This window comes from Gouania willdenowi, chromosome 17 (assembly GCF_900634775.1).
Source record: "Gouania willdenowi chromosome 17, fGouWil2.1, whole genome shotgun sequence".
Classification (NCBI taxonomy): domain Eukaryota; kingdom Metazoa; phylum Chordata; class Actinopteri; order Blenniiformes; family Gobiesocidae; genus Gouania; species Gouania willdenowi.
The window spans coordinates 9,434,774-9,447,828 of record NC_041060.1 but is presented as its reverse complement, the minus strand read 5'-3'; the positions used below and the strand labels follow the sequence as shown (position 1 = coordinate 9,447,828).

Sequence of the window (13,055 nt, the reverse complement as noted above, 5' to 3'; positions counted from 1 at the left end):
TTTCATCATACATTGTGTCAGATTCTGTACACTGACTCTAGGAGCTAAGCCTAAAAATGTTCAGAATGTTAGATTCTAATCCGAGTGCTTGTGTAGAATCATTATTATTTGGAAGGACTGAGATATCTACAACTGAATTATTTGGTAACACAATGATTCATTATCTCTCTGTCATTTTTTACCTTTAGAAACTCATCGTTTTTGCAAATATTCCCCAAATATTATTCCAATGTTACATTTAAAATATTTTTTCCTATCTCAGGTTGTGGTTGAGGACAATGAGGTCCGTCTCTACATGGACTGTGGAGAGGCTGAGAGAGCAAACTTCCATCGGACATCAGAGAAACTCACCTTCTCCAGGGACTCTGGTGTTTTTGTTGCCAATGCAGGAAGTACTGGGCTTGACCATTTTGTGGTAAGGAAAAAAAAGTAAATTATGCCTTTTTTTAATTCTGTGCTGATGACTGAGTAGTGCTTCAGTGTTTTCACCATTAATCCAACCAGCAATAGATTTTTTTCCCCACATAAAACAACAAAAAATAAATCACAAAGTGCAATAATGTAGAGTTGTTTAATTTATTTTTCATGCTGTATTCTATAAGTATCTAATCTCTGTGTTTAAGTCTAAACAGACATATAGATTAAATTAATACAAATAATCAATAACACCAAAAAACGTATGAAATGCACAACCTTGTTTGGTATAAGTAATAAAATCATTAACTGAAATTTATGCAAAGTAAAAAAAAAAAAAAAAAAAAAAATCTAAAATTACTGGACTACACCAGGTTTTAATTAACGAAAAACATAAACTAAAATAGCAGCCACACCATCTTCCTCAATCAAAGACTGCTAAGCACTGTACTCATCAAAGGGATTGAAGATCAGAAAAAAAGGACCTGAGGAGGAGGGTTAGGGAGATGCGGATGGGAGGACTGAAAAAAGGAGTTGATCAGTAACAGACGAGGAAGTTAAAGATGTCACTGTGACTTAGTTGTGGTCAGTTCAAAGGCTGAACTGGATGCGTGGTGCAATGTCTAGTGTGTTGGGGCAGTGAACCAAAGGCATAAAGCTATCAAAGCAGAGTGTGTGCCTGCCTAATTTTGCAAATGGTTCCCAGTGATTGATCCATTGGTCATTGGAAAAATGACAAAAGTGTTAAAATATTGTTGCTACAGTAAAATCGTAGTTTGTGCGTTTCAAGATCAACATGCTGAGAAAAAGAAAACGGTGATGAGAAAGGTGATCAATAAGTTTACTTTGTGTAGTCAGTGTGGCCTCTTCAGTCTAAATGGAGCATCAAAGTGTAGTGGTGACTCGTTTTGTGTTGTATGTTTATGTGTGTGGGGAGATCCAGACACATAAGTGCTAGTGTTCAAAGATCACACTATCTGAGATCAAGACTTGCCGGTGACCAGAATTCACCAAGACCAAGACAACGCCAAGACATTTGGGAGTCGAGACCAAGTGAAGCCCAAGACCTAGACCATAAAAATGTACTTTAAAGACTGTGTAAAGCAAATTCAGGCATTTTCTTCTAAACACATTAAATAGGTCATAAATGTATTCCTTAAAACATGTAAAAAGCCATTGAACCATTTATAATTTAATTGTGGAGCTAGGCTTCAAAAACTGTTTCTAATTTCTGTGTTCTGTGTTATGTAATGCAGCCATTATTAGCATAAACCCCACCCTGCTGCTGAAGCACACCAAACTTCAGCAGCCACCAGCGGGCGCAATTCGGCCCATAGCCAAAAACAAACCACATATTCAGACTCAGGGGAATAAAACCGCTGTCCGCTGGTGCCACATTTTCCATGAAATGAGCACTTTTTATATACCGCAATTACACAATGCTCTCTCCCATAGGGTTAGGGTTAATTAATACATGGAGGGTGTGGTTCCAGCTTCACTGACACGCCCCCAGCCTTTAACATGATTTTGAGACCTAATTTTATATACTTAGCAATTTTTTTCATCTTTCAAATTTGGCTCAGTGGTCAGTGACACATGTTTCTGTGGTGTGACAAACTCACAACACACATTTATTTCTGCTTTACATGGAATTTAAAAACCATGACATGGTTAAACATTTTAAGAGAATTCTCTTTAATTTTTGTTTTTTTTTAATACATTGACAGCCAAAAACAAGGTGTGTGCAGCTCATCCAAAGCACAAAATCTCAAATCTTAACTATCTTGTTAAACTAAATACTTGCCAAAATAAAACCTTCCATTTATTTAAAATATTTCAAAATAATGTGTCAGGTGAATGAAGCCTGAAGTATGTGTTCAGAAGTATTTCCAAGTAGAAATAAGATGGACTGACGTCCAAGTTTTTGCAGGTTTCTGATACATAAGGTACTCGAAAAGGTTTCCAAAGAGGCAGAACAATTAATGAGTTAATGAAAAATACTTTATATGAAAATACAACATTAATCAATCAGGAAGAGTTCCAAGTGCTTCTCCTTGTTATCACATTAATGAAGTTGAAGAAAAGGAGATCAGTGCTGGTCTCGACTGAACTTGACAGAAAAATCCCGACCCCAAGACAAGACTGAGTAAAACTACTCTGAGTCAAGACTAAGACTTTCAAAATGTGGTCCGGTCCAAGTACCCTTGGACACATGAGTCCATGACCAGAGAAGAACGCTGTTGCCTGTCCTTTGCCTTTATCCTCAGGTCTCCTAAGCTTACTTGCTGCATTTCTTTTGAATTGAATATTGAATTTGAATTCAGAAAAACAAAAAACAGAGCAAACAACACTTGATTGTCTAAGTGTTTGCTTTATCCTTTCACTATGATAAAGCAAACAAACTGTCTTACATCCACACAAACCTTTGGTGTGAATATCAACATTTTCCAAAAAATATTTTCTCCTTTTTTCTAATTATTGGAGAGATTTTTATCTGCTGTTTTTACTTTCGCTGTGTACAGGGCTCGATTCAACAACTTATCATAAGAGATGATCCCAGAGCGGCCGAGGAGCAGTGTGAGGACGACGACCCCGATGTGAGAGACAAATACAATAATAAGACTATTTTAGTGAATTCATTTGTTTGATAGTTTCAGTCCATAATTATTTGATATTTAACTCAGCGATAGGCAACTCTATTACAGCGGGGGCCTCAAAACTTTCATTGTATCTGACCCGAGGGCCACATGATCAACATTCATGTCAGCATTAACACGGGGAAAAAAGGGTTTTATCTTTTTTTGTCTTTGTCTGTAGTTTTTCGGTCATGATGTGTGTTTTTGTTGTTTTTTGTGTTCTTGTTGTAATTTTTCTGTCATTTTATGCATTTTTGTTGTTGATTTGTGTCATTTTGGGATCACTTTCAGTATTTTTGTTGTTCTGTATTTTCCTGTAATTTTGTGTTATTTTTGAATATTTTGTGTAGTTGGTGCATTTTCTTTGCCAATTTCTGTGTTTTGGGAGTTATTCCTTTATATTCCTTCCAAAATCTTGAATTACAATTTTTGGAGTATTTGCTTTGGGGGCCGCAAAAAATTAGACTGAGGGCCGCTTGTGGCCCCCAGGCCGCCAGTTGCCTATTCTGATTTAACAGATAATGCAGGCTCATGAGTATTCAAAATACATATTTATACTATTCATGTATGTCTTATAAAAATAGAGATTGCATGAATATAATAATTAATAAATTAGATTTTCAAATTTGGACTTACTGACGACTAGCCTCAATGCTACAATTAATTTTTGTTGGGTTTTTAAACAATGTGTTTTTTAATGAAGGCTTCTGGATACGCCAGTGGAGATGATGCTCTGGATGACAGAGAAACAGAAGAAGACACAATAAAGAGCACACGGGGGAGGAAACCTGGCAAAACAAACGTACGCTAAAAAATATTGTCATGACAATTTTTTCTTTTTCAAACGTGCAAAGCCCTATTTTGACAGTTTGAACTCTGGCATCGAAAAAATGTTTTTGTTTCTGTTTTTGTTTGTCCACACCCTGGAGGTCAGTTTGAACCCAAACATCCGACTGGTGAATTTAAATAAAGCGTCATAGGAAATCATCCCCCAGAGGTTGAAAAAAGTTTTCATTTAAGTAACAATAGAGACTGTTGCTGTTTGATACGACAACTTCCTTCAGCCACAAGAAAACATAAAGAGCGTACTTAAAGTTATTTGTTTTGTTTTCTTTCATAACTAGTTAGTTAAGTAAGCTTTTTCAAACTGTAAGATTTTGTTTTAATTAAGCTTTTGGCTACTTATGCCAATCATTTTATTTCTCACCAGTAATTAGTTCCATAGTCATCAGCTAATCTGACCAATCAAAATTCTGTCTACTCTTTTTATAGTCAGAAGTCAGTGTTCCTGTCAGAGCTCCGCCCACTGAGGCTCCAGACATGGGGTTTGATGAATATTCTGGTCACATGACACCAACAGCTGCCAATGAGGAAATTCTTAAAGGTTTGGATGAATACATATATTTTAATAAGTCCACCTCTGTCCAACTCACACTTTACATCATGAGTTAATACCGTTGAGTCTGTATACGTTTTTATGTATACATTTTAAAATAATTTGGTATGAATTTTGAAATAAATTTTGCATTCATTTTAAAATAAAATTTGTATAAATAGACTTTTCTTCTGTGAACAGGGTCACATCAGACAGAGGAGCCAGGAGAGCGAACGCTCGTGAGTTCAGACCCATTATCAATTTTTTTTTTTTATCTTAACACCATTTAAACAAATGGCATAAGGACTGCTGTATCAACACACAGAATCATGCCGGGACTCAGCTCAAAGGAGAGCGTGGTGACCCTGGACCAAGTGGCCCACCCGGTCCCCCAGGACCTCCAGGAACGACCCTTGCATATGGGGAGACTCAACCAGGATCATTTGGACCTCAGGGGCCACCGGGAACGCCTGGGACACCGGGGATCGCTGGAAGAGATGGACAAAAGGTTTGTGTTAAGAAAAACTTTGTGTACACCTGGTTTTAAGTTGCCATTGATTCACATGGAACCAGAGGTTTAAATCTGCAGATACATTTTATTGTTTGAAAGTGGTGTTTAATATGTGGACCACAGATCCTAATCTTTGCCAAATCTCTTATTTTCCATCTTTATTTAATCATGCCCTTTTCCTCACACAGGGAAACACAGGTGAAAAAGGAGAGCCTGTAAGTGTATTGACCATTGCATTATATGTTTGTCCTGTTTTCAATGCTGCATAAACGTAAGAATTTTTTTCAATTTCAGGGTGAAAGAGGAAAACAGGGGTTTCCTGGTTTGGATGGGGAAGGCGGAGCTAAAGGGGAAAAGGTAGCATGCACAAGAAACTTAGTAATACTGTATGTTCTATTAATTGAAATTATTCTTTGCTGTTCTGGGACCAAACACTGCGTATTTTCCTGTCCTGTTCTTTTTTTCTCTCCTTCTTCAGGGGGACCGAGGGGTTGGATTACCAGGCCCTCCAGGTCTTCCTGGACCTCCTGGACCCCCCAAATCTCGCAGCGTTCCAGTGAGATAATTGTCTAGTTTTTATCTATATAGATAAATTATGCTAAAAGCAAGAACAGGTGTTATCTGACCACAAACGTGTCTGTTCTGTTAGTACGGGCCTGATGCTCTGGGTTCTGGCTTCGAGGATCTGGACAGCGATACAGAACTTGTCAGAGTAAGAGAAAAACTGCAGTATGATGTTGAAATAATTAGAATTTGAATTGTGATGAAATTATTTGATTCCCCATCAGGGTCCACCTGGTCCACCGGGGCCTCCTGGACTTCCTGGTCCACCTGGGCCTAACCAATCATCTGCAAATACAGAGAGTCTCACTTTAGGTCAAGCCGGGCCTCCTGGGATTCCTGGCAAAGAGGGACTTCCAGGCAAACAAGGAACACCAGTGAGTTTACTTCATCTAAACTTAGATAAGTGAAGTTTCTTAAAGTGTTTCCTGTTATAGTATATATCCTTTAACTTTAGTACGTGTGTTTTTAGTAGTGTTTTAACTCTGTGTTGTTGATAATATAAAATGTATCTTTAGGTTTTTCCTTATTGTGATAATTTACAATCGTGTATGTCCAAAATCACTTACTTGTCTGTTCCTCACTGTCTTTGTCTTGTCCCCCCATCACTCAAATTTAATTCTCCTTTTCCACTTATTGTCCTCTCTGTCATCAATACCACTCCCCTTGTTTCTGTGTCCCACTATCCACTCTACTCGTCCCATCGCCCTCCCTTGTCCTCTGTTTCAGATACTTGAAGATTGGTTTAGTGGTTCTGGGTCTGATGGCTCAGGTTTGAGCTCAGGGTTGACCTCTGTCCTCAGCCTTGATCTCAGCTCTGGTTTCAGTTCTGGTTCTGGTTCTAGTTCTAGTTCTAGTTCTAGTTCTGGTTCTGGTTCTGGTTCTGGGTCTGGGTCTGAATCTGGGCTTGGGTCTGTGCTTGAGTCTGAGCTTGACTCAGACTTTGCCTGGGATTTAGGCAAGGTATACTGCACTGGTTTGCTTGGGAAACCAGCAAACGAAAAAAGAGAAGATGTGGGATTTCAGGCAAAAGCCAGAATATTGTGGTAGCATCACTAATCTGCTGTCAAACAATGGTATTTAATGGTAATTAAATATAATCACTGGTTAGCTCTGGATTATGGAGCTTTCTTTTTTGAGGGGCCATGTTGATAAGATTAAAGACAAAGTGCAGCTGCTGTCCCAATATTCTGGCAACAATGACTATCCATCCTCTCAATCCATGTTGCATTTGCTGCTGACTGCAAAGCGCTTTAAAAACATGCTTCCTCCATGCTAGTTCTATGCCTGCGTGTGCATGTTTTGTCAAAACAGCTATAAAAGTGTTTTGAAAGTCGAATCTCTGCTTGTGTTTCAAAAATGTGTGTAGCAGTAGGAATTATTGCGCATACAATATGGTCGTCTCCTTGGCGCTTTTCTCTCAGTTCAAAGGTTTTCAGTGTTAAATGAAACAATTTAACAACAGCAAAACCGAAAGTCAATGAACTGAAAGAAACTAACCACTATCTGCATTACACATCATCCATAATACATCTCATGCCAGTTTGCTGTTTCATGAACACTGGAAATGACCAGCTCTGTGTTTTGCCCATGTTCATAGTTTTTTGTTTTTGTGTTAGGATACTTTGAAATGCACAGATAAAATGTTAATATGAACTTAAAGCCTCAAATGTTAGCGTGTAAACTGTTACATACCTAATTTTGGATTTTTGCATTTACAATATTTAAAGGCATATAATGCTGAAATATAAATAGTTGAATAACCTATGAGCGTTAAGCTCCTCAGCAAAAGGTTTTATTTTTTTTTAATTTTTTTTTACTGCCAAACACACAATTTTGATGGAGAAAATAATTTTGGGCAAATCAAGAATAAAGTCAAAATGTCGAGATTAAAGTTGAAATTTCGAGAACAAAGTTGAAATATAATGTCGACATTAAAGTTGAAAAAACAAGATTAAAGTGGAAATTTAGTTTTGACATTTCCACTTTATTCTTAATTTGCCCCCAAAAAAATTTCTCCATCAAAATTGGCCCTATTCATCTTTCATAATGTATTAAGGAGATACACAGAAAACATAAACTCCTGTTTGCATTCAAAGTTAGTTATTCAACAGCTTTGACCCAACAGTGTAAAAAGAATTAAAAATAGCAGTGCTAAATTTGTGGTTTTGTTGTTCATTGGTGGTGAACAATAAAATAACAACAATCACAACAATGCTCCCCTGTGGTCTAATCCTGCCTGCTCCAAGGAATACATTGAATTTACTTTATTCTTTCAGTGGATCCCTCAAGTGATTAGAAAAGTCATCAACGCATTATTCTCCTTACAATTGGTAACACAATATAAAATGAATTGGCCGACCCAAACGGGTTTGACATTGAATCGTTTACAGATTCTCAATCTTACTGTGTTCAACCACTGGTTAACAGAATGAAATAATCACTTGAGGGAGCTGATGAATGAGTCAATTTGTTAAAATTTGATTATTCCTTCAGTATGACGACCCATCTTGTGGCTTTACTGTTGATCCCTCTTTGAATGTCAATGAAAGGCACAGTTTCTTTACTACCGCATCTCTTTTAAGGCTTCACTTTGCTCGTTTTATTATCATCTAAAATAAACAGATTTCTTTTTATGTCAAATGCAGGGTCCTGCAGGAAAAGATGGAGTTCCAGGTCAACCAGGAGTAGGAGGAGAGAAGGTGTGAAACTCTTGATGAATGGTTTCTCAAATCAAAGTTATGCAGGGAATCTTTCTTTTGATTGTAGTTAACAAGTTGTGATCATTTATAATGGCTATTATGAAGAAAATTAAAAATGTCTTTTAAATGCACGACAATCGAACATGCGTTTGGTGTGGTTTCAAGACTTGAAGTTAAAGCTTTAGTTTTTATCGAATTCTTATGTTTATAATAGCATAAAACCTCATAATGTGAAAACATACAAAGCTAACATATTATTTACATTCCTAGGGTGACCAAGGGTTACGGGGTCCACCAGGACCAAAGGTAATTCCATCCATCCATCAAACCTATCATTCAACCTTTCATTCATTATCAGGCAGTTGTGATCATAAATTTATTTTATTTTGTCTTTCTAGGGTGAACGTGGATCTGTGGGTCTAACAGGAGCTCCAGGACCCCAGGGACCTATTGGTCCACAAGGTCCAAGAGGCCCAGCTGGTCCCCCAGGCCCACCTGGACCTTCAGGAACAAAATTCTTTTTAGAGGTGACCCAATCTTCAACCACACAGATGCTCCTGTGCTTCGCTAATGATAGTGATTTTTTTTCTTCCTACAACCAAAAAAAAAGAAAGGGTTTATTATTTTCCTGATTTTAATCAATATTTCACTGTATTTGTAGTTGAAAGTGTCTATTTGTACGGTTGACGTACGGACAACTCCTGGTGCTATTGGTACGGTTACCGAAGTACAAGCACTTAAGGTCTTAGCAGTAGGTTTAGGGTTAGGGTTGAGTTATAATCCAATATTGCAACAATTTTTAGGGATAGGTTTAGGGTACGGTTTAGTCTTAGTCACGCAACCTAAACTGGTCAATGGCTGACCGATCACGTAACCTAAACTAGCCAAATAGGATCGCTGCGTACGGGATAGATTGTCGGTATATTGATACGGCAACCGTACGTATAGCCACTGCCTTTGTAGTTTCACTTGTATTTTAGATTTAACTGCATTTTTATTTCCAGGATATGGAAGGATCTGGGAAAAGTGACCTTCTCATCGGAGCTGGCAGCAGAGGCCCCCAGGTCAGTTTAAGCAGTGTTTATTCATGTTTTGCTCACCATTAATATGTGCCATATATAAAAGGTTTTATATTTTGTACTTTTCAGGGACTGCCAGGCCCACAGGGACCAAAGGTGATGTATTGAGGGACACACATACAGTATGTGGTTCAGTTATTGTGCACTCACATTGCTGTGTATTTATCTTATTATGATTTGGGTTTTCTCCAGGGTGACAATGGAGAACCAGGATCTAGGGGACTTTCTGTCAAGGTAAACAGTTTAGCACCACTACTGGATCTTTTATCACTTGCTTGTTCTTCTTACTTTTCAGTCTATTGCCCAAATAAGCAGTGATAAGGGATTTTTATTTAATTCTAATAGATTATTTGCCACTTTTCATATTTGTTTGTACTGGGTTTGCCTGCAGGGTGAACAAGGAGACCCGGGACCAGAGGGTGTTCAGGGCCCTGCGGGACTGCCAGGAGCCAGGGTAAGAGACATTTGTTAAATACTGTAAATATTTGCAAACAATAGAGGAAAGTTAAGCTTTCAGTCATGTAAAAAATGTGTTGTCTCTTACTTTTTTCCTGTTTTTTTCTTCTTTTTCTTTTTTTTTTTTTTTTTTTTTTTCTTCATTTTTTTTCCTCTTTGTTTTTTCTTTCTCTGAAAAAAAAATCACTCTCGGCTCACCCAGCCAATCTCCTGCTATGTAATTCCAAATTGCTCCAGGAGAAATATTTCCCTCTTAAACTAGCTAATAACTGGATAGTTTGGATGCTAACTAGCGGTTACTGGTGTGGTAGCAACATTATTAGATTGAAAGGTTGAGCTTTTTTTTTTTTTTTAAATAACAGACTTATTTAATAGAGATTGTATAGTAGTTGTTAGCAATCTCTGATCCTTTATCACACTTTTTCTATTTTTTATGTTTTGTGATGTTTGTGCTTCCCGTAACCTTTTCCTGTGTCAGTAACTATCTATCTAACTAACTAAAATATCTATTTAATATTTCCATATATTTTTTGTGTGTGCCAACACAATTTTCTCTCCTTTTTTGCGTTGCTTGTAACAAACTTTAAACTGATATATATTGTATCTTGGAAGTATTCCATCAACTTAAACAACCAGATCAATAGTAGACACAGGAGACCATGTCAGACTTCTTCGTTGGTACTTTATTTTTACACACACTCTCCAACAGATGCGCCCCTAGCCACAGATTCAATTACTGCACCCTTATGTACAAAAGGTGTCTGTATGAACAATATATTTCAATTGGAATTTGGAAATTATATCCCTAATCAAACTCTTACATCCATTTGAAAATCATTGTGGGCATAGCACAAAATAACTTCCAAATGAAATACATGAAATACATGAGTTTGAAATTGAATACAAGCAGCACAAAAAAAAAAAAAGGAAATTGTGTTGGCTTGCACAAAACAATAGATTGATTAACTTGACATTTTCCCATTCACGTTGTATGTGTTCACCAAATAGGGAATCATGCCCTTGACTAATCTATATATATATATATATATCTTCTTGGTGTGTCTTTTCTTCTAGGGGGTCAAAGGAGAGAAGGGAAGTCCAGGACTTAAGGTAGGGCTGCTATTGAACAATCGTATATATTTTTTTAAATTTGACTGTTGATTAATCTTGGTTTTATCATGAGTCACAAATACATTATACCATTATAGTTCTTCTTAATGATTGGTTCATATTAATGTTCAGGGTGATCAAGGCCCTGATGGACTCAGTATCCCAGGACCACCTGGGCCACCTGGACCTCCTGGACCTGTTACCAGTCTTCAGGATGTACGTATAAACGTTTGGAAAATAGTTACAATATTTTTAAAAAGCTATAGAGAACTATTTAGTGTAGATATAAATGCTAGTTTAAAAAAAATTCTAATGCTTAATACCTGCCCTTTTTAATCTCATTATTTATTCTGCCTGCAGCTGCTGTTCAATGACACGGACAATATCTTCAATTTGACAGAAGTCAGGGGACCACCAGGCCCAAGGGTTTGTAATATGCAGCTTTAATGATAAATCTAGCAAAGCGTTTAAAGCTTATGGTTTTTTTTTATTGCTTAACATGCAAATCGAACTTGAAAATGAGAAGAAATTAGTATTAAAAGCTACTTATATCGCTACGTCTATTGCTAGTGCCTAAAATCTTACTTACAAACGCTGCTTTTTGTGTACATGTTGCAGGGTCCTGAGGGTTTGCCTGGCAGAGCCGGATTTCCAGTAAGACCATTTAATAATACAAAAAAAATACGTGAATTTAATTTACTACTCGAAATCAATAATTTGTTTAAAATTTTTCTTATGCTGTCTCTGGACTAATCAGAATAGGTATTAATAACAACATTGTTTTGGTTATATTTGGTTACCAAAACAGAATTCTAGACCAACAAAACTTAAACAAAATTGTTTGATTGTATTTATTTGCTTATCAGAAATTTTCCTTGGTCTGACCAGTGTTTTGCCGTTTTCTAGGGACCCCGGGGACCAAAAGGAAATGTGGGATCTCCTGGTGTTAAGGGGCAAGATGGCTTTAAGGTCAGAACTATCTCCACAATAAACTGTACATTAAATATGCCTTAAAAATCTATAAATCAACTATATTTGAAGTTATACGCCCCGTTTCTTTCTTCATCAGGGGGAAAAAGGTGAACCTGGGGTGACTATAGCTGCTGATGGATCCATCTTGTCTGCTCACAGAGGCCCACAAGGGCCCAGAGGTGTAAAGGTATGGAGCCACAGATGCCTTTCACACAAATTTACAGGAATCAATGTGAAGGAATTGTGGATTTTCTTGTTTATTCAGTGCATTACTTCTGCATTATTTCTGTTACAGAATAATATCAAGTGTATTAAATCTTATAATTTTATTATGTTATAGTATCATTATATTTTACAATGTTGTTATTATTTCAATTTTGGCTTCATATTTTCATCCATTTTTGTGTACCTCGTAGTTTCTTATCGCTCTAAAACACAGGAAGAGTTGGTTTTCTCTGTACCTTAAAATGATCATTACCATTTTAATTTTTTTTTGAAAATATAAATAGAAACTGTTTTTGACAGACAGTTGACAACATTATCATTGTTCACTTTTTTTAATTGGCATGTTTACTGACTTTACTTTCAATCCTCACAGGGTGATCGAGGATTCCCAGGATCAGTTGGACTCATTGTAGGTTTATACTCGACTAAACAACATATTCATTAAATGTGCATTAAAGCAAAAAAATTAAAAAATAATCTAACTGCATTCATTTCTCAAATTTTTCAAATTTCAGGGCCCAGTCGGACCTCCTGGACAAAAGGGAGAATATGGCTTCCCAGGACGCCCGGTGGGTACTTTCGTTGTTTGTAGTATTATTGAGGATAGTATTTAGAGCGTGAACTTTAAATTTCAAAAGTAAGTACAACCATATATAATTAATCAGTACTCTTTAATGTCTATTCCACTGGTATATATTTTTTTCTTACTCGTACACAAAAGTACAGCAACACGTGGTAACCTTGAGCAAGATATCAGTTAATGGCAAGGCAAACATTTGTTCACACTAACCACAGTTTAAATATTATTAAGCTAACGCGTGTTTGTATAACTTGTTTGGGTTCTAACACTGATCCCTGGGGTACACCGCATGTCAATTAAATGCATTTGTACAAACGGTTCTCATTTCTTCCCAATGCAAATGCTGATGTAATTCAACGACGCGTAATGAGGGCCCTCATTTAAATTCATAACGATCACAACGAACATTTTACATTTGTGCATCAAAACAATTC

General features: G+C 36.9%; 1 protein-coding gene across 1 annotated transcript in view; it reads left to right on the top strand.

Moving 5' to 3' along the window:
• Window positions 1-13,055, top strand: part of LOC114479590 (collagen alpha-1(XVIII) chain-like) — a 50,096-nt gene that overhangs the window by 31,221 nt on the left and 5,820 nt on the right. Inside the window, exons 5-32 of the mRNA XM_028473343.1 lie at window positions 263-415; window positions 2,937-3,011; window positions 3,754-3,852; window positions 4,323-4,434; window positions 4,627-4,664; window positions 4,751-4,933; window positions 5,125-5,151; window positions 5,231-5,293; window positions 5,415-5,492; window positions 5,586-5,648; window positions 5,725-5,874; window positions 6,227-6,460; window positions 8,146-8,199; window positions 8,470-8,505; window positions 8,598-8,726; window positions 9,204-9,263; window positions 9,348-9,374; window positions 9,471-9,512; window positions 9,670-9,732; window positions 10,809-10,844; window positions 10,977-11,060; window positions 11,205-11,270; window positions 11,463-11,498; window positions 11,751-11,813; window positions 11,914-12,003; window positions 12,415-12,450; window positions 12,557-12,610; window positions 12,763-12,776. Of these exons, the coding sequence (XP_028329144.1) occupies window positions 263-415; window positions 2,937-3,011; window positions 3,754-3,852; window positions 4,323-4,434; window positions 4,627-4,664; window positions 4,751-4,933; window positions 5,125-5,151; window positions 5,231-5,293; window positions 5,415-5,492; window positions 5,586-5,648; window positions 5,725-5,874; window positions 6,227-6,460; window positions 8,146-8,199; window positions 8,470-8,505; window positions 8,598-8,726; window positions 9,204-9,263; window positions 9,348-9,374; window positions 9,471-9,512; window positions 9,670-9,732; window positions 10,809-10,844; window positions 10,977-11,060; window positions 11,205-11,270; window positions 11,463-11,498; window positions 11,751-11,813; window positions 11,914-12,003; window positions 12,415-12,450; window positions 12,557-12,610; window positions 12,763-12,776 (2,165 nt within the window). The remainder of the gene's footprint in view (window positions 1-262; window positions 416-2,936; window positions 3,012-3,753; window positions 3,853-4,322; window positions 4,435-4,626; window positions 4,665-4,750; window positions 4,934-5,124; window positions 5,152-5,230; window positions 5,294-5,414; window positions 5,493-5,585; window positions 5,649-5,724; window positions 5,875-6,226; window positions 6,461-8,145; window positions 8,200-8,469; window positions 8,506-8,597; window positions 8,727-9,203; window positions 9,264-9,347; window positions 9,375-9,470; window positions 9,513-9,669; window positions 9,733-10,808; window positions 10,845-10,976; window positions 11,061-11,204; window positions 11,271-11,462; window positions 11,499-11,750; window positions 11,814-11,913; window positions 12,004-12,414; window positions 12,451-12,556; window positions 12,611-12,762; window positions 12,777-13,055) is intronic.